The 25,593-nt window shown below is 43.1% G+C and overlaps 1 protein-coding gene across 50 annotated transcripts in view; it reads right to left on the bottom strand.

Annotated features, from left to right (window-relative positions):
- Nucleotides 1-25,593, bottom strand: part of MAGI2 (membrane associated guanylate kinase, WW and PDZ domain containing 2) — an 889,129-nt gene that overhangs the window by 47,447 nt on the left and 816,089 nt on the right. For all 50 annotated transcript variants that reach the window (XM_073000722.2, XM_073000721.2, XM_020789967.3 and 47 more), the window contains 4 exons: nucleotides 21,741-21,926; nucleotides 19,786-19,960; nucleotides 17,114-17,354; nucleotides 10,261-10,404 (listed from right to left, as the gene is read on the bottom strand). In XM_073000722.2, the coding sequence (XP_072856823.2) occupies nucleotides 10,261-10,404; nucleotides 17,114-17,354; nucleotides 19,786-19,960; nucleotides 21,741-21,926 (746 nt within the window). The remainder of the gene's footprint in view (nucleotides 1-10,260; nucleotides 10,405-17,113; nucleotides 17,355-19,785; nucleotides 19,961-21,740; nucleotides 21,927-25,593) is intronic.

The following is a 25,593-nucleotide window of genomic DNA, read 5'->3' as shown; positions in this document are numbered from 1 at the left end:
GAGACAGAGTGAGTTGCCAAGGCAATCTCTCCCAGCAAAAGCAGATAGCGGGGATGAGGAATACAAACCCTTAACCCCTTCTGTGACTCCAGAAGCTATAAAACAGGAGGCAACACCGCCTATTGAGCACAGCCCCATAGTACAGAAAAGAGAACTCCCACCAAGAACGATGAGGGGTGTACCACCCCAACGGTTCGTTATAGGGGAAGCTGTGGCATATAATGTACAGCTTGAACCCCAAAAATATGAGGACATTCTCGAGTTACCAGTCAGTGAAAGGAAAAAGTGGTTTGAAGCAATGCATCAAGAGATGCATGCCATGAAGACACTTGGTGTCTTCACCCCCTGCAACCTACCACCAGGAAAGCAAGCAATAGGCTGCAGATGGGTATACAGAATCAAGCCCCAGGAGGGGGCAGATCCCATATACCAGGCCCGCTTAGTAGCCAAGGGATTTTCCCAGAAGAAACATATTGACTATGAGGAAATATTTTCGCCCACAGTAGCAGCTCAGACCATTCGTTATGTTCTAGCACTGGCAGCCCAACGACAGTGGCACGTGCATCACTACGATGTACAAACAGCATATCTGAATGCCACACTGGAGGAAAATTTATATATGGAACAAGCACCCGGTTTTGAGCTACCAGAAGTAGGCACAGAGCATAAAGTCTACCACCTGAATCGCTCGATATATGGGCTGCGACAATCAGCTAGAAGATGGGCTCTACATCTAAAAGCAAAATTGGAAAGTTTGGGCTTTAAAGCCACAAAAGCAGATGCATGTCTATTCATTAAAGGAACAGGTACTAACCAAACAATACTGATCTGTTATGTTGATGATCTCCTAATAATGAGTGCTGATGTACAGCAAATAGAACACACGGCACTATGCCTAGAGAAAGCTTTTACTTTAAAAGCACTAGGTCCAGTAAAACAATATCTGGGTGTAGAGATAGAAATAATACCAAAAAAGGGGTTTGCTCTACATCAAACCCAGAAAATTAAACAACTCCTAGAAACATGGAGAATGTCAGAATGTAAGCCGGCTAGAACTCCTATGACGGTAGGAAGCCAAGTTACAGAGGAAAACACTGAACAATTTCCTCACGTAGAACAATACAAGTCCTTATTAGGCAGCCTGCAGCATATAGCCATATGGACAAGGCCTGATATTTGCAATGCAATTAACATACTAAGCAGGTATTCCAATAACCCAAGTCACAAAAACTGGACAGATCTAAAAAGAGTTTTAAGGTATCTAAAGGGTACAACAGATCTGAAACTGAATATTACACCAGTGGGTGCACTAACGATTAAGTGTTATGTAGATAGTGACTGGGCAAATGATACAGAGGACAGAAAATCCACGTCTGGTAATGCCATAATGTTTGGAAACACTTTAGTTGATTGGTCTGTAAAGAAACAAACATATACAGCCTTATCTACATGTGAATCTGAGTTTGCATCACTTTCGCAACTATGTACAAGTCTAGTATGGATAAAACAATTGTTAACAGATCTAGGCATAGACCAAAAGGAACCAATAATTGTCTATGAGGACAATATGGCATGTATCAAATTAGCCAGCTCCGAAAAGGTGAAAATCAGGAGCAAACATGTGGACATTAGGTACCACAACGTTAGGCAAACGGTACAAGAAGGAATAATTACCTTGAACTACTGTCCAACAGAAGACAATCTGGCAGATATACTGACAAAGCCTCTGTCAGAACCCAAATTCAATAAAGGTATACAGATGATGGGTATGAAATGCATATGATGTAATATGTACAATATTTACCGTATTTTTTGCACCATAAGACACACTTTTTCCCCCTCCAAAAGAGGGGTAGAAAGTCTGTGCGTCTTATGGTGCGAAGGTGGTGACTTCGCCCCCACTGGCCCCGTGGAGGGGAGCGTCGCAAGGGTCCGAGGGAGCCTTCCAGGACCCTTGTGATGCTCCCCCACCCCCCCACGGGGCCAGCACAGGCGAAATCGCCAGCTTCCAGGTGGGGGGAACGTTGCAAGGGTCCTGGAAGCTCACTCAGACCCTTGCGACGCTCCTCCCACCGGCAAAATCGCCAGTTTCTGGGAGTGTTTTGAGGCTTCCCAAGCCTTCCCAAGCTTTCCAGCCTCTCAAAAGGTCCTGGGAGCTGGCGATTTCGCCAGGGCTGGCCCCCTGGGGGGGTGGGAGCAGCCTGGCAAGGGTCCTGGGAGGCTCCCAGGACCCTTGCCAGGCTGCCCCCACCCCCCCACGGGGCCAGCCCTGGCGAAATCGCCAGGTTCTGGGAGTGTTTGGAGGCTTGGAGAGCCTCCAAACACTCCCAGAAGCTGGCGATTTTAACCCCCCCTGGCCCCGTGGGGGGGGGGGTAGCGTGGCAGGGGTCCAAGGGAGCCTCCCAGGACCCTTGCCAGGCTGCCCCCACCCCCCCAGGGGGCCAGCCCTGGCGAAATCGCCAGCGCCCAGGACCTTTTGAGAGGCTGGAAAGCTTCTCAAAAGGTCCTGGAAGGTTGCTATTTCGCCCATGCTGGCCCCGTGGGGGGTGGGGGGTGGGAGTAGCGTGGCAAGGGTTTGGAAGGCCCCCTCAGACTCTTGCCACGCTACCCCCCCACGGGGCCAGCGCAGGCGAAATTGCCAGCTCCCAGGACCTTTTGAGAGGCTGAAAAGCTTCTCAAAAGGTCCTGGAAGGTCGCTATTTCACCCATGCTGGCCCCGTGGGGGGGGTAGCATGGCAAGGGTCTGGAAGGCCCCCTCGGACCCTTGCCACGCTACCCCCACCCCCACGGGTCCAGGGGGGGCAAAATCGCCACCTTCTGGGGCTCTTTTGAAGCTTCCCAAGCCTTAAAAGAGCCCAGAAGGTGGTGCATTTGCCCCCTCTGACTCCCGGGGGGGGGCAGGGTGAGTCTCTAAAGGGTCCTGGAACACACTCTAGGACCCTCTGGAGGCTCACCCTGCCCCCCCCACTAGGCTAGAGGGGGCGAAATTGCCACCTTCTGGGGCTCTTCTGAAGCTTTCCAAACCTCAAAAGAGCCCCAGAAGGTGGTGATTTTGCCCCCTCTGGCCTTCAGGGGGTCTGGGTGAGCCTCCCAAGGGTTCTAGGTTGTGTTCCATAAGACAGACCTCTCCATAAGGCTCACCAATTTTTAGGAGAAGAAAACAGATTTTTTTCCTGTTTTCTTCTCCTAAAAATTTGGTGTGTCTTATGGAGAGGTGCGTCTTATGGAGCGAAAAATACGGTAAGCGAAATGTATCTGTACAGTATACCTTAACCAAATGAAGTTTTGTATATATACAAAATGTACTGTAAACAATATATGTATCAACCAGTGCAAATGAGATATAACAGAGAAAAAGACCAGAAACTCAGAAACAAATGGGAGGAGTGTTGTGGTCTGGTCAAACCTGCATTTGTTCCCTGAGCTTCTGGAAGCCATTCTTGGAAGGCAGCTGTAGCTCACTACAGCTGCAGCTCATCAGAAATTATGTAAATAGGCGTCTCGGTCCTGTATATAAGGAAAAACGCCAGCACCGTTGGTGTGGGTTAGAATGGGTGTGTAGGAGTGCACGTCTGCTGTTATTTTCTAAAGTAAAGTGCCTCTGAAGAAGACTTGCTTTGCTTGTTGTGCTTCTTTCTGCTGGAACCTTTGCTGAAAAGGCATAACCCTTACATCCAAAACACAACATGGATTACCAGGAACTTGTTTTAATTCCTGTCTGTAAAGAACCTTGCAACATTGCTATTGACACTGGGCTAGAAAGTGGTTGAATGCTACTGCCATTACAGTGGTGCCCCGCTAGACTATTACCTCACAAAATGGTTTATTCGTTAGATGATGAGTTTTTGCAATCACTATAGTGCTTCACAAATTGGTGTTTCCTATGGGCGATTTTTGCTGGACAATGTTTTGGTCTGTGCTTTGCAAGACTTTTTTTGGGGGGGACCAGTTTTCGCAAGACGACGATTTTGATAGCTAGGTCCGCGATTTGCAAAATGGGTGTTTTTGGGACTGTTTTTCGCAAGACAGCGATTTTGACAGCTGATCCGCGCTTCGCAAAAAGGTTTTCCTATGGGTGATTTTCACACAACAATGACAATTTTTCCCCATTGGAATGGATTTCAATGCATTCCAATGGGGAACCACATTTCACAAGATGATGTTTTTGCAAAACAGTGATTTTCGCGGAACGAATTAACATTGTCTTGAGGGGTACCACTGTAGGTACACTAATTCTCCTAAAATACTTGTATGTAGTTCACAAATACATGAAAGAATATGTGCCTTTGCTTAATAAACAACAAAAAAGGGAGATGTGGGAAACTCCTGCCTAAGGTTGTGGCTGTGGTTCTGTTTCAGTGAAGTGCATACACTCCTGACAGGATGTAGCAGCGGCCAAGAGGTGGGGTAGCTCCTTCTTCTGCCCTACCACTTAGAGATAGAGCATAAGATCAAAGAGTGATTTTAGTCAATCCTAGTTAATGATTAGGTAACCACTATCCTATCTATTGTGCAGTCATGCTAAATCAATAAAAAGAGCCCTCGGGGCGTTCCATGTTACTGACAGAGACAATTGATAGGAAGCTCAATCTTTCATCATCCTGCATAGAATTATTGGACTTGAACCATATTATTTTCATGTCCCTTGTGATGGTAGCCAGGAACTGATGGTTTGTTTGCTTTTTAGGTTAATACTCGAAGAATCTTATTATGTTCATTTTTCTGGAGCCCTTATGATTACCCCTTGAATGTCTATGAAAAAATTGGAAAACATGTAGTAGCAATGTTTTCCAGGTTCCAGTTAAAATTACTTAGAAGGTTAAAACAACAGGTATCTTGCCCATGATGTTCTGCCAATAGAAGCCTTAAAGAATGCCTGTTTAAAATCTTTCATGGATTCTGTAATTTTGCAGACATCATTCCAGAAATTTACTAAATGCCATAATGATTCAGTCTGCAGAGCCAAAAATGTATGTATTAATGCAGGCTTTAAAACAACTTTACTTGACATTTCTGTGTATTTTAGTTTTTTATAAATATTACATTAAATATGATTAAAGCTCAATTTTCTTTTATGGAGGTTATTAAGGATTTGTCTATGAACTTATGGAATTACAAATACATTTTGTAAACAACCTGGGTAGGTTTTCTGCTAAGTAAGTTAATAAAATCTGTAAAAAGATAAACCTTTCCCTGTTCTCTTTATCTTTCATTGAATAAATGCTATGGAATTTTCTCAGCTTTGGTAAAAATACAGTATAACATCACTCAATTGCTCCTGATTTTGAATGGAATCAACTGTAACTGTAGAGCTGAAAATAAATGTAACGTCCTAACTATTTTGCATTTCTTTGCGGCACATGTGATACATCCAAATAATTGTGTCTCTCAGTCAATACACACTTCCTTGGGATCTGCCAATTGTGGAATACTGGGGAAATATATGTCTCACCATATTTCAGGGTGTTACATAGCTATAGCTTCAACATTCACATTGATGCCAAGAATTAAGAGATCAATTAGAAACCAGTGTCAAAATTAGTTGATAACGATGGATACAGCAGAGAATTAGACTGATGTTAACCAAACATCTCTGACATCAGTGCTTTAGAAAGCAAATTATGCCAAAAACAGACTGCAAAGACTATTGGGATTTATTGGAAGTAGACTTTGGATTAAATGTACACTGTAGAGAGACAGACAACCTTATGAGGCAGGATTTTATGCTGAGAGTGGCTTCCTAAGCAATATTCAGATATTTATGGAGTTGACTATATAGATGCAACTCCAAATAGCTCTCCTGTTTTATCTTTCCAACAGCCCTGTAAGGCAGGTGATGCTGATCGGTCAGTGGTACTGAAGGGCTGAAAAGGGTTGGACCAGCCCAAGTCTAACACTTGATTCATGACACCAGGAGGAGTGAACTGACAATGAAGCGTGCACAGAGGATATGTGGAGGGAAGCAAGCTCTGGCCATTCACTAGAAAGTGGGGAAAAAACCAGTGCAAATGCAAACTGTAGACAAAAGCCCTCAAGAGAACCCTTCAAAGGCAGCAAAAAGCCATCTTTCAGGATTTGGCATTATAGAAGACTCCTCAGCAGCTGAGAAACATGTCAAGAACAACCTCCTTATATCACACACATTGATTACAGATACAGAATCACCTCTGCGTGATCTGAGTTGGTTCCCTGTTTGTTTTCATGAGGATCTCCACATCGGTATAAAGCTAACTTTCTTGTTTTTCTCAGATATCTCAGTAACTAAATGTTTGGATGTTCTCCAGGGCAAGCAGAAAATGAGATTTTACTGCTCTGTTGTCTTCAGAACTCAGGGGATTTTGATTTATTGCACTTGTTGAATGCAGACATAATCTGTTTTCAGAGTAGAGTATGTCTACATTCAACAAGTGCAATAAATCAGGATATTTGTGTGATTCCAGAGTAACTACAACACAGCTTCCCCTGGAGGTGTGCGTGTGTGGGGAACATCTATGGATCGTTTGTTTTCCATTCAGCACTCTTTGGGTTAAAGAGTTTTAAAAGAAGCCCAGCAGTCTGAACTGAAGAAACAGGGAATGGAAAGTATACACAGTGCTGGAACTGAACTGCTGGTGTCAAAGGAGAAGTTGAGTGACAGCTGAACCCACCAATGAAGTCCAAGACAACCCCAAGACAGGGAAGGCGAAGACTGAAGTCACCATGTAGTATATCTCCCCTTGCAGCTGCTTGGCCAGCCCTTGTCGAGCAACAGGAAAAAGTGAGGAAAAAATCTTCACAATCCCACACAACATGTTACACCTGCCTGAAATCAACCATTCACTATGAAGCACTTTAAGCAGCTCCACAAAAGCTTAAGCATCACCTGTATTACGAAAGCAGTTACAACTTCTGGCCTGTGCTGATAAGTGCAAATAGATACTGAAAGACAACAACATCCATGACTCACATGGCATCTTGCAAGACACTGGTGCAATATATGGAAAATATATTCACTACTCTTTAATCAACTGGTATTAAAATGGAGGGCCAGATTGGAGAAAATAAGTGGAAGAATGAGGAATAGTGCACACCAGTTCCTGGCACAAATCTTACATATAAATATGAAATAGGTAATAGTTCCCCTCCCCTCCCCTCCGTGGGATGCTAATACATTGTCACAAAGAGTAGACACATGCATAATCTATGATCAAACAAAAGATGTGTTTATCTGTGTATTATGTCTTCCTTACAAAAAGAGAGTGCTTTTGCATTGTTATATTTCAAAAATATGACTTCTCGCTCATTACTGACACAGAAAAACCAACAGCTTTCTTGTCTGTAAGTTTTTCTAAAACATTCTAGCTTTTCTGCAGTCTGTCGGTGCTATCTGACATTTTAGCTCCCCAAGAAAACTCTTTGTTGTGAAGCTATTACCAAGAAATCATGGTTTTAAGAGCTCAAAATAATGTTTTCCTTAAAATATTTTTCTGTATCAAGAATAAAGGGCATCCCCTAAACATCTGGAAACAATCATATAGGAGTAAACAGGCACAGGTTTGCATCTCCCCCTCCCCTTCTTACAGGACGATTCTTTACACGTTTACCCACACATAAGTCCCACTGAATTAAGTATATACAGCACAGATAACCTGTCACTAGAGCTGAAATCAGTGTCCAAGAAACAAGAGTGAAGCAGCATCTTGTATTTGGAAAATCAGAGTTACAAAGGAGGAATGTATGGTTTGAAGAGCAATCATAAGGCAAAACAAGCTAATTTTCAAAGTATAGGAAGTGAGAAAAGTTCCTGCTGGGACAATCACACACAATCAGCACTCCAGAAATCCCCTCTCCCATCAGTGGGTTAATGTATAGTTTGGTCCTTAGAAGGAAAACTACTGAGGAACCTACTTCCAACTAAGTATGCAAGGAAATGCAGCCTTACAATTTGATCCTCTCCATGTTAAATTGGAAGTCACTTGATATTTATTTTACTACTGGAAACTGCCCAGAGTAGTGGAAATACGACTAGATGGTATGTATGTATGTACAGTGGTGCCTCGCACAGCGATCACTCCGCTTAGTGAAGAAATCGCTTTGCTCTGGACTTTTTGCCATTGCAAAAGCGATCGCTTTGCAATGGTCCCTATGGTTTTTTTCGCTTTGTGATGATTGCTTCCCCGTGATCATCGCAAAGCGCCCATTTTCGCACAGCTGATCAGCAGTTTCAAAATGGCCACCGGGTAAACAAAATGGCTGCCCGCTGTGTTTAGGGACGGATTCCTCCCTTTAGAGGCACTGAAAATGGCGGCGCTATGGAGGATCTTCGCTTAAAGGTAAGTTTTAAGCCCATAGGAATGCATTAATTGTGTTTTAATGCGTTTCTGTGGGCTTTTTTATATCGCTTAGCGACGTTTTCATTCTGCAGCGATTTTTGCGGAACGGATTAACGTCGCTAGGCGAGGCATCACTGTATGTATATATGTATGTATGTATGTATGTCTATGTGTAGATATGTGTGCATTATGTATGTGAGTGTATGTATATGTACGTATGTATGTCTATGTGTGTGTGTGTGTATGTCTATGTGTAGATATGTGTGCATTATGTATGTGAGTGTATGTACAGTGGTGCCTCGCACAGCGAGGTTAATTGGTTCCAAAAAAAACATCGCTATGGGAAAACATCGTTAAGTGAAACGCGTTTTCCCATAGAGATGCATTGAAAACCGGATAATCCATTTCAATAGGAACGGATTATCCGGTTTTCTCCCCCACTATCGGGCGCAGCCCTTTGGGAGAAGCCTCGGGGGAGGGGGGAAGACGGCATTGGCTCCTGCCTTCTCCCCCACCATCCGGCTTCTCCCAAAGGGCTGCCCCGACTGTGCTTGCAGCAGCGGAGGAGGTGCCCAGTGGAGGAGAAATGACAGATCGGCTCCTGCCTTCTCCTCCACCGGGCACCTCCTCCGCTGCTGCAAGCACAGTTGGGGCAGCCCTTTGGGAGAAGCCGGGCTGTGGAGAAGAAAGGCAGAAGCCAATCTGATCTTCCCCCCTCCACACTGGGCGGCTTCTCCCGCTGCTCCCGATGGTTGGGAGGGGAGATCAGATCGGCTTCTGCCTTTCTTCGGAGCAGCCCGGCTCCTCCCAAAGGGCTGCCCCGAAGTTGCTTGCAGCAGCGGAAGAGGTGCCCGGTGGAGGAGAAATGACAGATCGGCTCCTGCCTTCTCCTCCACCGGGCACCTCCTCTGCTGCTGCAAGCACAGTCGGGGCAGCCCTTTGGGAGCAGCCGGGCTGCTCCGAAGAAAGGCAGAAGCTGATCCGATCTCCCCCCCCACACCGGGCAGCTTCTCCCGCTGCTCCCGATGGTGGGGGGGGGAAGATCGGACATGGCTGGGAGTTGCCGCTGCAGGTTGGATCCAAGCCGCGAGGGGAGGGTGGGAGGGAGGGGTGATCTGGATGCCTTTCAGGCATCCCGGGCTTGGATCCCACCCGCCGCCAGTTACCCATGGCTTGGGTAACTGGCGGCGGGTGGGATCCAAGCCTGGGATGCCTGAAAGACATCCGGATCCCACCACCCTCCCCCCACGGCTCGGATCCAAGCCGCGGGGTGGTGGTGGGAGGCATGTAGTAGTCCACCACGACTAGATAGGCGGGATATAAATTAAATAAATAAATAAAATAAATAAATGTCCGACTCTTCGGCAGCCGCCACGGCTCGGATCCGAGCCGCGGTGGCTGCCGAAGAGTCCCGCCATGCCGCCCACCCTCCTCAAGCCGCGGGGGGAGGGTTGGGGGATCCGGATGCCTTTCAGGCATCCGGATCCCCCCACCCTCCCCCCTGCGGCTTGGATGCGACCCGCGGCAGGCTACCCCAGGCATGGTCGGACTCCTGAGAGTCCGACCATGGCTGGGGAAGCCGGCCGTGGGGAAGGGGAATCCCGGCGGTGGCCTCAGAAGGACCCTTCGGAAGGGTCCTTCCGAGGCCACCGCAGGCATTTTCCCCCAGCTGAGCTGCGGGAGCGCTCCTTCGGAGGCTCCCACCGCTCAGCTGGGGGAAAATGGTGCCTATGGGGAAAACATCGCAAAGCGATTTTTCCCCATAGGCAACATCGGTATGCGATCGCAAAAGCGATGGCAAAAATGCCATCGCTATGCGAATTCATCGTTAAACAGGGCACTCGTTATACGAGGCACCACTGTATATGTATGTGTGTATATGTGTATGTATGTATTTATGTATAAACAAACAAATAAATAACGTTTGCACCTTCTCCATTCATCTTACCCTCATTCTCCCATTTCTTATTGCTGGCCCATCTTCTGCCAACCTCAACACATAAAGATCCATTTTGTACTCCCGTCCTCCTCGAATACTGAATCCAAATCCTTTGGCTCCTTTTTCCATGTCAACGGTAAAATAATCAAAATCCTGTATAGTCAAAGAACATTGGAAAAATAGATTAATGAACAAAAGCATTCTTTTTTAAAAAAATTGCGGATAAATAACAGCTTGCTTGGATATAAACAGTTGAGCCTAAATCCAATGTAATGCTAGTGGAGTGAAACCCTCTCTCTCTCCCAGTACAGTTGTCCTCAATTTTGCTGTTGCACAAGAGCATCTCTTGCCCTCTTCAGAAGAGCCCCCCCACTTAAGCCTTGAAATCATTTAGGTGTGTGTACCATGGTGAGGGTTCAAGTGGAAAAGTTGTTTTTAGACAAGGTGGATGGATCATATTTAAAACTGATTTTGCACAAATGCTTCTACAAAACTGTACTGCTGGCCACATTTGTACTGCCTCTGAAAATATCCAGTTACTCATACAACAGAACTTTCCCTTTGTGCCATAATATCATTGAATAATCAAGATGATTGACTGGGTTCATAGTAGGGCCCATTATGTACACTTATTACTTTGTGGCAGTCTTGGTGCTGTGGAAGGAGGGCACCTAATATAACGTACTCCAAGTGAAGCCCCCATAAACATCATTAATCTTTCATTCCATTTTTTAAGGTGGAAGAATTATGCAAGGATGGTGTCCAGGTGCCCAGCCCTCAGAATGGTGTACCTTTGTCTAACACTTAAGGAGGACATACCTACTTTATCACTTGTATGTATGTATGTATGTATGTATGTGTGTGTGTGTGTGCGCGCGCGCTCTGCCTTTCTCCTGAAAAGGACCCCGAACGACTTACAGTATTAAAAAACAAACAGTATTAAAATCTAAGAACATTAAATTATTGAAGTATTTAACAAGAATGAAAGATATACAATGTTAAATCTAGTAGATGAAAAGAATTCTAAAACACATTAAAAAACAAAAACACAAGTCTTGTTTTAAGGACTTTCTCTTAGGCAGACGGACACAAAGAGAAAGCCTACTTGAAGACTGTGTAGACTGTTGCCATCCAGTAAGCATTCAAACAAGGCCTAAGATTTACTGACTGCATTTAAGGATAACATTAAATCAAAATTTGTGGTGATGCAAATAGGTCTAAGTGAGCCACAGGCTCTTGTGTGCCATACTCTCCACACCTCTTCTCAGGCTTTTAGTATGGCTGAGAGAAGATTGTTTTTGATTAACCCTAACTTGCTGTGTTATTTGAACAGGACAAAACTGTGGTTGACCTTAGCAATAGTTTATGTGAAACAAGGCAGCTTCAAATAAAGTCCAAACAAGCTCTCAATCACAGGCTAAACTGAGGTTAACCAAATACAGAAGCAGGGAGGTTCCTGAGTCCTCATGTTCACACCAGAGGAAAGGAGGGGAGACTGGAAGTATGCAAGTGCCCTTCCTATCATTGTTTATTGATTGTGATGTCTCAACCCAGACAAAACACTTAGGGTATCAGCAGAATATGTTGCACTCACCCCCTCAAGAAATTTGTGTCACTAATTTCTATTAGTAAAAGGATAGGCGAAAGCCCCTAAGCAACAATCAATACAATTTTGGAAAGGAGGTTTGTAATAAAGAATTCCCATAAAAGGGTCCCGTGGGTATGGGGGTACACTGTGTTTTAGATTGTATTAGTAAGTATTTTGTATTGTTGTATTTGTTTTGGAAATTTAAATTTTTTTTAAAAAAATTGTGTCACAAAACATATTATTCCAGCATTGTGGCTCATTAAAATCTGCCTCAAGCGGGAACGTCCATATAAATAAAACTGAAGAGAGTGGAACAAGCTTACCTAGCAGTAATCCCAGTGAATTGCATGGGATGTACTTCCAATGAAATGATACAGGATTAGGTTTCAGATTGGTTTAAATCTTAGTGTTTCAATTGTAGATTGCTGATAAGGCTGCCAAGGAGATTTTGGGAAGATTAAACACTTCTCTTAGAACATTTGGAAAGGCTGTTTACGCCTAACTTTCAAATGCGATGTTTTCTCATCCTGAATCTCTGAGGAACACCGATTTGAATTATACAACCATGTGTTATACAACCTGTATCACTGCATGCACAGAGTCTCTTTCCCACACATAGTTCAGACATGATCTACTAAATTAACCAAATCAAGGAAAAAAGCTTTCTCTAGATTGTTTGGAGGATGGCAAATGTTCTCCCACTAAGAAACCCTTTGCCAGCTTAGAAAATTTGGAGAGATCCCACACTACATGCCTGCTCTGTTAATTGCCAGCTTCCTATGGGAAGAGAGCTTAATATCATCATCTTAGAGTGGCAGAGCTGGAAAACCCTATGGATCATAACTTCCAGCCCCTGTCAAGGAGACACAGTGGGAAAGTGAACTCTTAATCTCTGGCTCTGCAACCAGATACCTAAACCTCTGAGCTATCCAGCAGTTCATATGAAGGAACATTCAAACATGGTCTTCACCAAGTGCTGTCTAGAATCAGTTCACTTTGGGAAATCTCTAGGCAATTCTGTTCATGTCAATAAACTGGTCCACACAGAATTACACTATTCTTAAAGCTTTTTCCTATGTTCAGTGCAGTGCAAATGATTGATCCAGTTTAGGTTCTAGCAAAAAAAAAAAAAAGAAAAAAGAAAAAAAAAGGATATACATGTGAGTGCATGTTACTTCCTTAATGTAAATCACAAGCCTTTGGCTTCATCCATCTGCCCAGTTCCTAACACTTACGTCTTAAAGGTAAAGGTTCCCCTTGACAATTTTTGTCCTGTCGTGTCCGACTCTAGGCGGCGGTGCTCGTCTCCGTTTCCAACCCATAGAGCTAGCTTTTGTCTGCAGACAATCGTCCATGGACACGTGGCCAGTGTGACTAGACACGGAACACCATTTACCTTCCCACCGAGGTGGTACCTATTTATCTACTTGCATTTTTGCATTTTGCATGTTTTCGAACCACTAGGTTGGCAGGAGCTGGGACAAGCGACGGGGGCTCATTCTCTGTCGCGTGGATTCGATCGTAAGACTGCAGGTCTTCTGACCTTGCAGCACAGAGGCTTCTGCAGTTTAATCTGCAGCGTCACCACATTCCTTTAATATTTATGTCTTAGGATCGGGTAATTAGACTGCTGAGAATGAAAATGACAGGATCTGAGAGCTCTGTGAAGAGAAGCACCTCTTCCATTTATGCACAGATAATGGCAGCTTGCATAGTTCAAATCACAGCGGAAGGACATGCACCCACATGATCTTTGGGCACGGAGTAGCTTCCCTTGAGAGCTTTTGTAGGAAGTTTCTTGACTGCTTAATTACAAGCAGCCCACATCTACAGCAGTGATGAAAGATAAAATACCAGGCAGTAATTCCATTTTGTTTGTATTTGGGCAATCGAATGACTGTGTCTGCTTAAAGGATTCATATTTACTTATACTGTATATAAAATAATTTTCTTAGATTTTTTTAAATAGCTGTGGCCTCCACCTTATGCCATATGTAGGACCTGAGTCTACCAAATATCACCTCTTGTATGGATGGTATAAAAGAAACCATTTTTTAAATTTCTAGGAATTTATAGTGCATGTTTGTAATGTTGGCACTAGTGACTTCCATTAGAAAATAAATAAATCAATGCTTTGATTCTTTAATATATTTAGATTCTACCCTTCATCTCAGATAAGCTCTCAGACCAGCCAACCTTTAAACCAGTCATTCACAACCTTTTTTTTGCCACGTTTTAGGAGCTCTTCCCAGGTTCTATTAAAGCAACAAGGGTCAAACTGTTGTTCAAGTGTAGAAATAACTAGATATTAAAATACAAATAAGAGAATACCAGACACAGAGTGGGGTTATTAAAAATGAACCCAGAGCCAGCAGGATAAAAATGCGTAATGAGGAAAGCCTTCGCCTGATACTAGCAAGGTTAGTCAGCACCAGGTTTGCTTCTCTATAGAGGGCTTTCCAAAATACACCAGAGAAGAAAGCCCTTTCTCATCTCATCACTCATCTCACAGATGGCAAGAGGATCTGAAAAAAAGGCCTCCGAAGGAGATCTAAGGGTCTATGTGTGTGAGCAAGGTTTTTTTTTCTTAAGACACTTATTTTAACATTATTAAACATGGGATTGTGCTTGGAAACACACTGAAAGCTAGTGCAGAAAGGATTTCATTCACCTTTGTGTGAGAACAAGAAACCACAAAAAGTTTCTCCTGGCCTATGAGAGCACGAGAGACCACCTGTAGGTTTTGTGGCGCTGCACAAATGCAGAAACAATTTTAACACAAATAACCCATGTTGTGCAAAACTATGATGGCCGATTTTTTGTTTTACGGACATTTAAGAATTAGAAGCACGGGATGAGTTGTCTGCATCTTCTTGAAGAAATGCCTCATCCTTCTGTGTTTGCCATCAATTACAAGAGAAGGGATCAGGTTACCTCTGTTCAGGAGGGATCAGAACTGTCACATCTGCTTGTGAAAGATGCTTTGTGCCTTGGAAGTCCCTTGGGCCTTAAATGGTAGGTAGAATATGATAGCGTTCACAAGAACCATAGAATAATTGAGTTACAAGGGGCCTATATGGTTATCAAAGCGTGCTGCTTATACACCGCCCCATAGTGCTTCAAGCACTCTCTGGGCGGTTTACAAGTTAATTATGCAGGCTACACATTTGCTTTATCAAGGTGAACCCCCTGCTCGATGCAGGATTCAGACCAAAGCAGATGGTTGTCCAATTTTTTCCTGAATGCCTCCAGCGCTGGAGCACTCACCACCTCTTCAGGAAATTGGTTCCATTTTTAACAGTTATGAAATTTTTCCTGATATTCAGTCTAAATTTGGCTTTTTGTAGCTTGAGCCCATTATTACTTGTCCTGCACTCTGGGATGATCAAGAACAGAACCTGCCCCTCCTCTGTATGACTACTTTTCAAGTACAGTGGACCCTCTACTTAAGGAATTAATCCGTATTGGAATGGTGGCTGCAAGTCGAAAAGTCTGTAAGTTGAATCTCCATTGACCTACAATGCACTGAAAACCGATTAATCCCATAACCAGTGGTTTTTATTCTATTTTTATTCCATTTTGGTTTTTTTCTGGTCTGTAAGTCGATTCTCTGGCTGCAAGTCGAATCTAAATTTTGCAGCCAGAGAAGTCTGTAACTCGAAAAGTCTGTAAGTCGAGCCGTCTGTAAGTCGAGGGTCCACTGTACTGAAATGAGAGCTTGAAGGTTATTTTAAATAAGCAAGTAGTTTCTGTTATAGTTGAAAGTTTTCCTTAGAGTTAATCAGTTATTGTAATGACTGTAGTTTTAAAAATGAAACTCAGCATGACTCACTTAATGAGGCTATATTCCATGTAACCATAAAAGTAATTTTAAATACTAAATTTAACACTGCAAAAGGAGTGAAATCATCCCATATTACATTAAACTGCATCCATTGGTTCATGTTTATCATGACTCTGGAATTTGCAAAGCATGCTAAAGCATGCTGCTTATATACCACCCCATAGTGCTTCAAGCACTCTCTGGGCAGTTTACAAGGCTACACATTGCCTCCCCAGCAAGCTGGGCATTCATTTTAACAACCTCGGAAGGATAGAAGACTGAGTCAACCTTGAGCCGGCTACCTGGGATTGAACTCCAGGTCATGAGCACAGTTTTGGCTGCAGTACAGCGGTTTAACTACTGTGCCATGAGGCTCTATATTTGTGCCACGAGCTCTCTAATTTGGAATTTTTCTTTACCAAAATTTTTATTGCTTTCTATTATTTATTATTTTATTGCTTTCTGTTATTGTTATGTTTGGTTGTGTTTGCTGCCCAGTAGCTTTGCTACTAGTTGGGCTGGATAAAAAATGTAAAGAAAGAGATGAAGAGAGAGAAAAAAGAAAGATTTACTTTTGTAACTTTATAATTAAAAGAAAGGAACTACCTGTTATCTGTAAGTTGTTTCTCTTAATTTCTGCAGACATGTTGATGTTTAATGGGGAGTATGTCAACCTGTCCTCTCTCATTCTTCCTTGGAACTCTTTTCAGTTGTTTAAAGCATCATTCAGTCCCCAAAAATGCTTACACATGGATATGTCCAGAATGAATTGAATGTAAGAATTCACCTCCTACTGAGTCAGGCAACAGTTCTATCCAATTGTGCTAATTGTCTGCTCTAATTAAAAGCATTTTTCATAGATCTCGGGCTTCAGACTTTTCCATTCCCTCCTTTTAAGGAGAGTGTCAGTAGCTTTCTCCACATAAAATATTTGTCCTATCATTCAGGCTGTTTGAGAGTTCAGATGAGGCTTGGGCCATTTCATGTTGTGAAGTGCCCTTATTATTTAGGAAAAGGAGTAGAAATAGTTTAATATAAAGACTGACCTTTATGTATAAAAATGTGTAGAAAGCATGACAGTCATGCAGCCTTGGCTGAGGCGAGCCCCACTGTGATATGAGGCCTGGGCCAAACTGTCTACCATCATTAAACTGTGCCCCTCTGCCTCCCTCTCTCTCTCTCTCTCTCTCTCTCTCTCTCTCTCTCTCTCTCTCTCTCTCTCACACACACACACACACACACACACACACACACACACACACACACACACACACACACACACACACACACACACACACACACACACACACACACACACACACACACACAGAAGCACCAAGTTTGAGTTTTCCATTTTACGTTAGGATAAAGAAAGTCTGAAGTTCATTCCAAAGTGCTTTGCTTTCATGCAAGAAAGGCTAAGAAAACTAGATACGAAAGTAAACAAATACCTGGGGCTGCCTGTAATCTGACAAGGGATATTGCCTGGTATCAGGAGAATGTTGCCTGTAGTCTATCAAAGGAGGCTGCCTGTAGTCCAGTGGAGGTGGTTGCTGGTAATCCAACACTGGAGGATGTCTGTAGTCTATCGGAGGCTGCCTGTAATCCGTTGAAGGCTGTCTATAGTCTGTAAATGGAGGTTGCCGGATGTCGGGTTTCACATCCTGCCTTGCTTTTACCTCTGACCTATAACTAAGTACAAAAGAAATGTTATATTCAAGCCTCTCTTTCTTATGTGAAAAGCATATTGTTGGATTTTAAAACAGAGTCCAATGGACTTTTCAAAGCAATAGAGGCGTAACATTTGTGGTACTGCATGTTGAGGATGAAACCACATAAATGCTTACCTAGCGCCAAGTGGCACACTGCTTTCCGGCTCACAGACTATTTCCCAGCAATTTCCAATAAGCAATTCTTCCCTTTACTCTTCTTTCAGTTGCCCCATCAACAAATAGTCTTCTGAGTTGCCCCTTTGAACCCCACCTCTCTTGCCACCTTGGTTTGCTAATCTCTCAACTGAAACAAGTGACAGCCGATGACTTTTGGCACTAGAGAGGCATAAAGGACCTCATACCTGAATTGATGCACTGCACAGATGTGCCAGAGATGTCAAGGACCTGATATTTGTGCTACTAATGGGTTGCCAATGTACCAGGGTCAGAAAAATGGTCATTAATACCAGCAACGGACTCCTTGTTATAGATAACCACAAGGTAATTATGCAGTCTGGTAAAATGTCTTATGTAGTTACTGACGACATAAACACATACTGTACATTCTTAGAGCCCAAGCCTAGATGTTATCTCCTCAGCAGTCAGTCAGTTGAATTTAGTAGGGCTTGCTCATAGGTAACTGCATATGGGAATACAGTTTTTACAGCAGAGCCATAGGGGAAAATTCAGCTGACTTCCTTATAGAGATTTGGGAAATGGATACTCATTTGGTTAACAAAAAGAGGCTACACTTGTCATATATTGATATATTGGACATATGTAGACCAATGGCAAGAAAGAATCTCTACTTGATTCAAGAGAACTTCTCCCTCCTTCTGACACTTCATCCATCCTGTCAACAGTGCTCCCTGACTTTCTGTGTATAATTTCCATGGGGTGGAGGGGCTGCAGTGTTTGGGAAGACAAGGAAGTATGCTTCTATGAGCCCAGTTGCACACACAGGGATCAGGATCCCATCCACGAAAAATTAATAGCTCCTACTGGGTCTACCTCAAGCTATTTGAAGCCTAAGCTTATACAGATTTTGCAGAACTTTCACCCCAGCCTCCACTATATTACATGAAAATAAGTCCATACATTTTACTGAAATGTGTATCACCAGGACAATGTGTTTAGAATTGTAGCCTAAACCTTGTAGGCACGTTAAATAAAGCTGACATGCAGGACTCTGTACTTGAACCACTACTAATTAGTTCTTTCTCTGGCACAGTCCAGAAACTTTGAAACTGTCATATACTGTTGGGTCAAGGTTTTAATGAGGTACATTGGTAAATCAATGATGTGAAGTAGGTATAAAGATAATGTATTTTGTCATGTTTTAGAAGAGAAAAGTTAATCCAAGGACAAAATATAATTGTCTGAAAATTATTAAATGATCAAAGAATTTTTTAACCTCGTAACGTCTTCTGAACTAGCACTTCCATACTTTTACCTGTGACTGAATGGATGGTAAACAGCAATAACGAACCAGAAAAGCTATTTAGACTGAAACTATGTCACAAAGAAAGCTCTTAATTGTCTCATGAAATGGATTTATAAGACTGCTTTCTTCTTGCAGATGGTGAAGGAGTCAGTTTTAGGACTGAAAAGAAGTAAAATAATCATGACCCTAACAGAGCTGATCTTCTTGTCCACTTTTGATGTGGCAAAATCATCAAACATACTTTTTGTAAATAATTCCCACCCCCCCAGGTTTTTCTGGGACCTTATAGCAAGTCTTCTTTACCAGAAAAAGGGATAATTCTATTTTGACTAGTGGCAAATGAAAGCATTGGCAATTATGACACAGGCTACAACTTCTCCTGCAGTATTTTCTAGATTCCTCATCTATTGCATTCGACTAGTACTGCTGGAAAAGTAAACATCAAACACTTTCACTGACTTCAGGGGTTTGATCCAGAGATTCTATCAGAAAGAATTCTGATCACAGGAAAGGCGAGAGTCGACTGATTTCCCATTCCTTCTAATCTACCCTGTAAAAAGTGCAGTTGAGGATCGGAAGAGCTTTCAGAAGAGTGTGAGAGGTAATGTTGGAGACTCCACAAAGAAGAGGGAAATGATGAAACTCCCCTTCCATTCCTCTCCATGAATGGCAGAGTCTGCTGGTTCACAGTAAGAGGGCTAGTGTGGTTACATGATAAAACACTGAATATAACTGAGCTGTCTTCATTAACCCCCCACCCCCCATGAAGTGGGGCCCAAGGTGAACCATTGAGTTTCATAGCCAAATGACAATTTGAATCTACAGTAGGTCTCTGGAATCCTAGTCCAATACCACCTCTCCTACACTGGCTCTCCATCATGGTCTTGCATTGCACATGTTTCAGACACTGTTTTACCCTGTGCATCACATGAAGCAGCAAAAAGATGGGTTGTCTTTTTCCCCTTACCTGTTTTCATGTCCTTGAGGCTGGAGCGGCTGTGGAGGTGTTGGCTGTGCTACGGGGCTTTGCTGTGCTACAGGACTCTGCTGCGAAAGGGGACTTTGCTGAGCCATGGGGCTGTGCTGTTGCGCCATGGGGCTGTGCTTCTCTGAGCTGGGTGCAGAAGCTGGGCTGTTCAGCTCTGCACAACAGAACAAAAGAGAGCAGAGGGCTGACACAATAAGGCATTTAGTAAAAGGGAAAAGTGAGGCAATTGGTGCTGTTTCTGCCTTTCACTATCTTGGACTGTAATTAGTTTTTAATGCAGTTATACCGAGTTGGATTTGACACAAAGGTTCCCTTTCTCATAACTCCTTTTAAGGCCTGGGAGAACTTAGGAAACGTATGATGTCCCCAATGTGAGAATTTTATTCACAGTGAACTCTATAGTGACAAAGACTAAATGAACCTTAAATGACTTTAAAAGCATATCTTATATTGAGTCAGACAACTGGTCCATCTAACCCCAAACGGGCAACTCTGACTGGCAGAAACAGCTTTCCAAGAGCATAGGGATGGTCTATCTGAGTTGTGTGTGTAGACCAGGCCTCCCCAGTTAGAGGGCATGACTACTGGGGCCTGGTAATGCTTCTGGAAAATTAGACATTTTCTCATCCCATTCCTAAAAAATCCTTTTAATCATCAGGAACTTGGGGGGGGGGGTCCACAGGACAGAAAGAGAGATGACTTTACTGGCAGCTGCAGTTTCCTGTATTTTAGTACCTCCTCCCTCTGCCCTGAAGCTGCCATGGGTTCCCAACAATGAAATGGCATTACTTAGGACCACTGGGGACTTTGAGACAGGAAGGGGAAATGTTTAGTTCCCAACAAATGGTCCTGACTGAAGATAGCATCAGCCTTACATTGAGGTAGACTGACTAGTGGGGTTTCAGCCAATGTCTGGTAAAAATATAAAAACAAAGCGACTGATCACTTTTTTTGTGTGAAATCACCCAAACCTGCCAACTCAAACAGGTTATTTCAAAGAATTTGCTGGAAAGGTCCATCCTGCTATCACTGCACTGCACAAAGATTATACAAGTTGAATATACTAGGAATCCTAGTCCTACTAGGAAAGTTCAGTGGTTTAGTATCTGGCTGGCAGGGTCAGGGTTTGGGAGTTGGATTCTCCACTGGGCCTCCTTGACAGGGGCTAGACTTGATGATCCATTGGGTCCCTTCCAGCTCTGCAGTTCAAAGATTATTATATTATTATCCCTTCTAGCTCTGCAGTTTTAAAAATGATGATGACGACAACAACCTATTGAACCCAGTGGGATTTAAGCCATGGCTAGCTTTTCACACAAATTTCACAGGGAGCTACGTAGGTACGACCGAGTCTGACTGCCACCCTTATTAGTATTGAGCTAAGTCAAAAATGCAGATAATCAAAAATGTTAATGCTCTCACTCATTCCAGAAACAAACAAACAAACAAACAAACAAACAAACAAACAAACAAACAAACAAACAAACAACCCCACAGAATCACAAAGCAAACAAATAGGAAGCGGGGAGGGGGGGAACCCAAAATAAAAACACTCAAGCACATTAGCTGACATCAGTAGAACTGCAATAATGTAAAATGGGGTGAGGACAGAAGAGGGGCTGTGAGTGATGATCTCCAACTACTGCATAGTGTTCATTCTCCCACAAGGGAAAAGAACAGGCCTTGCAGTGCTTTATCAAGAGTCTCCCCCCCCCCACCCGGGTGGTTCAAATATACTTTTTTGCCATTTGAAGTGCTTTTGCAGGGCTTAGGCTCTCTTCAGGCGAGGTCTGAAGGGATCAAGCAGTAACATTTATATAATACCCCACACTGGCTGCCCATATAACAACTTCCCAACACTCCCAAAGGCACAGTTCAGATTAATTGGTTGCTACTTCTATTTTCCTTTTGGGTTTTAAGGGTCAATTACTTACCCTCCTGAGGAATGATGCGAAGAGTTACACTAAGACCAGCATCTTTAATTAGCTTCACAATATCTGCATGAGGCATGTTAATAATAGACTGGCCATTCACAGCTAAGATCCGGTCTCCAACTTTCAGTTTCGCACAGCGGTCAGCAGGGCTCCCATCAATTATCCGACCTATTTTATGGGGTACAGCTGGAAAAGAGAAATATATATATGCATGGTAACACTAGTCAGCAATCAGCACAACATTGTAATACATACAAATGTTTATATACGGGTAAAATGGCTTGCACTGGGAAAAGTCTAGACTGTCTCACTGTGTTCTTAAGTGGCTGGTTCACCCAGCATTTGTCTTTCTCTATCTCTCCCTTCCTTTTCTCTCATACACAAGCTTCCATCTTCAGCACACTTGCCTTTTTGTTTAGCATTTAGCTGCTAAATCAGTGTTACTGGAGATAACGCCAGTAACATGACAGAGAACCAACAGTCACTTTGGAAGCCATGATATTCATTATAATTGACTGCTCTTTTTGATATATCGACCAGATAGGTGGGATATAAATAGAATAAACAAACAAAGAAATAACTATTAATCATGGATAAAATGTCCTTCTTTTTCCTGCACTCATATCTTTGCGATTCATGTATTTGGCTGAGGAAGGTAAATTGAAAGGGCAGAGGTGCAAATGCCCTTTGAGTGCTGGCTATGACACTAAGTAGGCCAATAAAATAGTTTTTTGTCGTTTCCTCTCATGGGACACATGGATGGAAAGACTCAAAAAACCAAATGTGGGGTGCTATATGTATATCCTGCTTCTAATGAAATGCACTATATGGCTAACTTCTACTTGCTAGCACATGTGTTTAATTCAGATTTCAGCCAAAATAAGCGCTCAAGTGTCCTATTTAAGCACTATTAAATGCAGATTAAGTAAACATGTGTAGAGGGCAAGAGTATGGAAAGGAATCCATGGAAGTGCTTTACACAGTTTGGAAACCCAGTTTTCATATGAAGTTTCTCCATGGATAGAGGAGGCTCTCCCCTTGAGATGGTCAGTCTCCACAGCTGGAAGGCAACATAACTGGTAACAGAGATGAGGCAGTGCTAAAGCAGTCCTCTTCCTCCTAATTTATTTACTTAATTCATATTTAACAATGCCTGAACAGGACTAAGGTCGGGTCATGTTTCCTTGCCTGCTATTGAGATAGCTCACAAACCTGCAAATTTAAATGGACAGATCTTTGACTTACAGCAGCCTTGTGTTTAAAAAAAAATGGGGAGGGAGCGCTAAGTCTTCATCCCAGTATAAACAGCAAGGTGTAAGGTGACATCTACATCCCTGCCTATGGTTCATTCTGTCTATAGTTTCAGCATTGGGCCTGATTCTGGCTGTAGACCTCATGACCACATCTTTGGAGCCTTTGGTTGCTCTCCAGTACCTGCCTTTTGTTTCACCTATTCTGACAATGAATTCTGAGGAACTCAGAAACTTGTGCATATTTATGGCATTTTGGTTGGCACCTATTAAAAAACGGGTTCAGTTTTGGATTTTGTTTCCACTGGCATAGCAGTCAGTTGTTCCCTCATGAACAAGTTAATCATTCATGCAAGAAAGCAAAGTGCAGACAGTTAGCAAACTATTTTGGACTGGGATGTATGTGTGTGTGTGTGTGTGTGTGTGTGTGTGCATGCGTGCGTGCACGTATGCGTTTTCTCTGAATGAGCAATGCACCTTCCTTTTTGTTTAGGGTAGGAATATTTGAGTGATCTTGGTTTGGTGGAAACGGCTGCATTAAGGCTGAGAATCTCAAAGCTCATTCAGGTCCTAGATTTAGACAGTCAAAGAAGTATGAAAGTAACAGTAGTAAGTCAAGCTGGAAATCTAGGTTAGAGGCATCTGCTAAATCCCACTCAGTAATTCCCATACACTTTTGTATGAAACTAATTAAACAAGATGAACCAGTGTTCTCTGTCCAGAGAAGAAGTTGCCTGCTTTTGGTTCCTGCTGCTCTGGTTTTGGTTCTTTCCAAGCAATGGCCATTGGGAATTGATCACTCTGATATACTACTCAGCGTTCGATTTTGGGTGATGCACTTTGAGGTCAAAAAGGAACTTAGTGGTCCTGCTGTACCATCTGTCCATCATCTTGCTTTCTACATCTCAGTCCAATCCAGCAGGGAGAGGCAAATCAAGAGGGAATGGTTTCTTCTTCTTGCTTGAGAATTGTTGTTGTTTAGTCATTTAGTCGTGTCCAACTCTTTGTGACCCCATGGACCAGAGTATGCCAGGCCCTCCTGTCTTCCACTACCTCCTGGAGTTGGGTCAAATTCATACTGGTAGTTTCGATGACACTGTCCAACTATCTCATCCTCTGTCGTCCCCTTCTCCTCTTGCCCTCACATTTCCCCAACATCAGGGTCTTTTCCAGGGAGTCTTCTCTTCTCATGGGATGGCCAAAGTATTGGAGCCTTAGCTTCAGGATCTGTCCATCCAGTGAGCATTCAGGGTTGATTTCCTTTAGAATGGATAGGTATGTTCTCCTTGTAGTCCAGGGGACTCTCAAGAGCCTCCTCCAGCACCACAATTCAAAAGCATCAATTCTTCGGCGGTCAGCTTTCTTTATGGTCCAGCTCTCACTTCCATACATCACTAAAAGGAAAACCATAGCTTTGACTATGTGGACTTTTGTCATCAAGGTGATGTCTCTGCTTTTTAAGATGCTGTCAAGGTTTGTCATCGCTTTCCTCCCAAGAAGCACGGGTCTTTTAATTTTGAGGCTGCTGCCACCATCTGCAGTGATCATGGAGCCCAGGAAAGTAAAATCTGTCACTGCCTCTATATCTTCCCCTTCTATTTGCCAGGAGGTGATGGGACCAGTGGCCATGATCTTAGTTTTTTTGATGTTGAGCTTCAGACCATTTTGGCTTGAGAATAGTTTTGCAATTTCTAGATGGCAGAGAACAAAATTAAGAAATCAAACAGGGCTAGGAGGCTCTAGGAGTCAGAGGTCGGGGCTCTGCTCTAGTATAGCCCTTAGCAAGTGTCTAAGATGCCAGTCCTTGGCACCAACCTTACTAATACATCAATGACACTTGCAAATTTGTAATGTGAGTTGTGCTGGTCATCGACCATCTGGGTAAAGAACTGATCTGATCTGAACTGAATGATTATATCTGCACCAGGAATTATTGGATTGTTCAGTCACTACTAATGTATTATTGAGGCCATTCTACAAGCTAGTGCATGCATGTCCTTGTGGTGAGGGTCCCTCAGAAGTGTTAAAGTGTGTGTGTGTGCGTGTGTGCGCGCACATGGCTGGGATGCTCTACAACTATTGCTTTTCAAAATACGTGCCCAGTGTAATTCTGTGGGATTCTGTGGGACATGACTCATCAATGTGCATGCTTGCCACACAGTTGCCCACGAAAAGGGAAACCTTCCTGTATACAGCAGGAGTGACACTTCGCCACATACAACCATCGGAAACACAAGTACTCAAGTCCTTGATATTCCAACTTGAAACTAAGGTGTAATTTCATAAAGATATGAAAACTGCCTCAGATACACTCTTGTTTGTGTGCATTTCCAGATCCTGGCATAAAATGAATGGAAAGCATTTTCTTCTACTCAGTTTCATCACATTATAGATGCAAGGGATGTAAAAAGGAACTTTGAGAGTCATGTGCCAAAACTTGCAAGATCAGCAAACTGACATTGTTAAGTAAACAAATGAATTGCACTGATCACTGTGCTAGTACAATACAGGGCATTTTGTCAGCACTTGCCAGGGTATATTGCTTGCATGGCTGAACAGATCAGCCAGTGCATACTTTTTTAGTGAGTGAAACAAGTAGCTAA

Source organism: Pogona vitticeps, chromosome 5 (genome assembly GCF_051106095.1).
Source record: "Pogona vitticeps strain Pit_001003342236 chromosome 5, PviZW2.1, whole genome shotgun sequence".
Taxonomy (NCBI): domain Eukaryota; kingdom Metazoa; phylum Chordata; class Lepidosauria; order Squamata; family Agamidae; genus Pogona; species Pogona vitticeps.
Note: the sequence above shows the minus strand (reverse complement) of the source record. Positions and strands in the feature narration are given on the sequence as shown.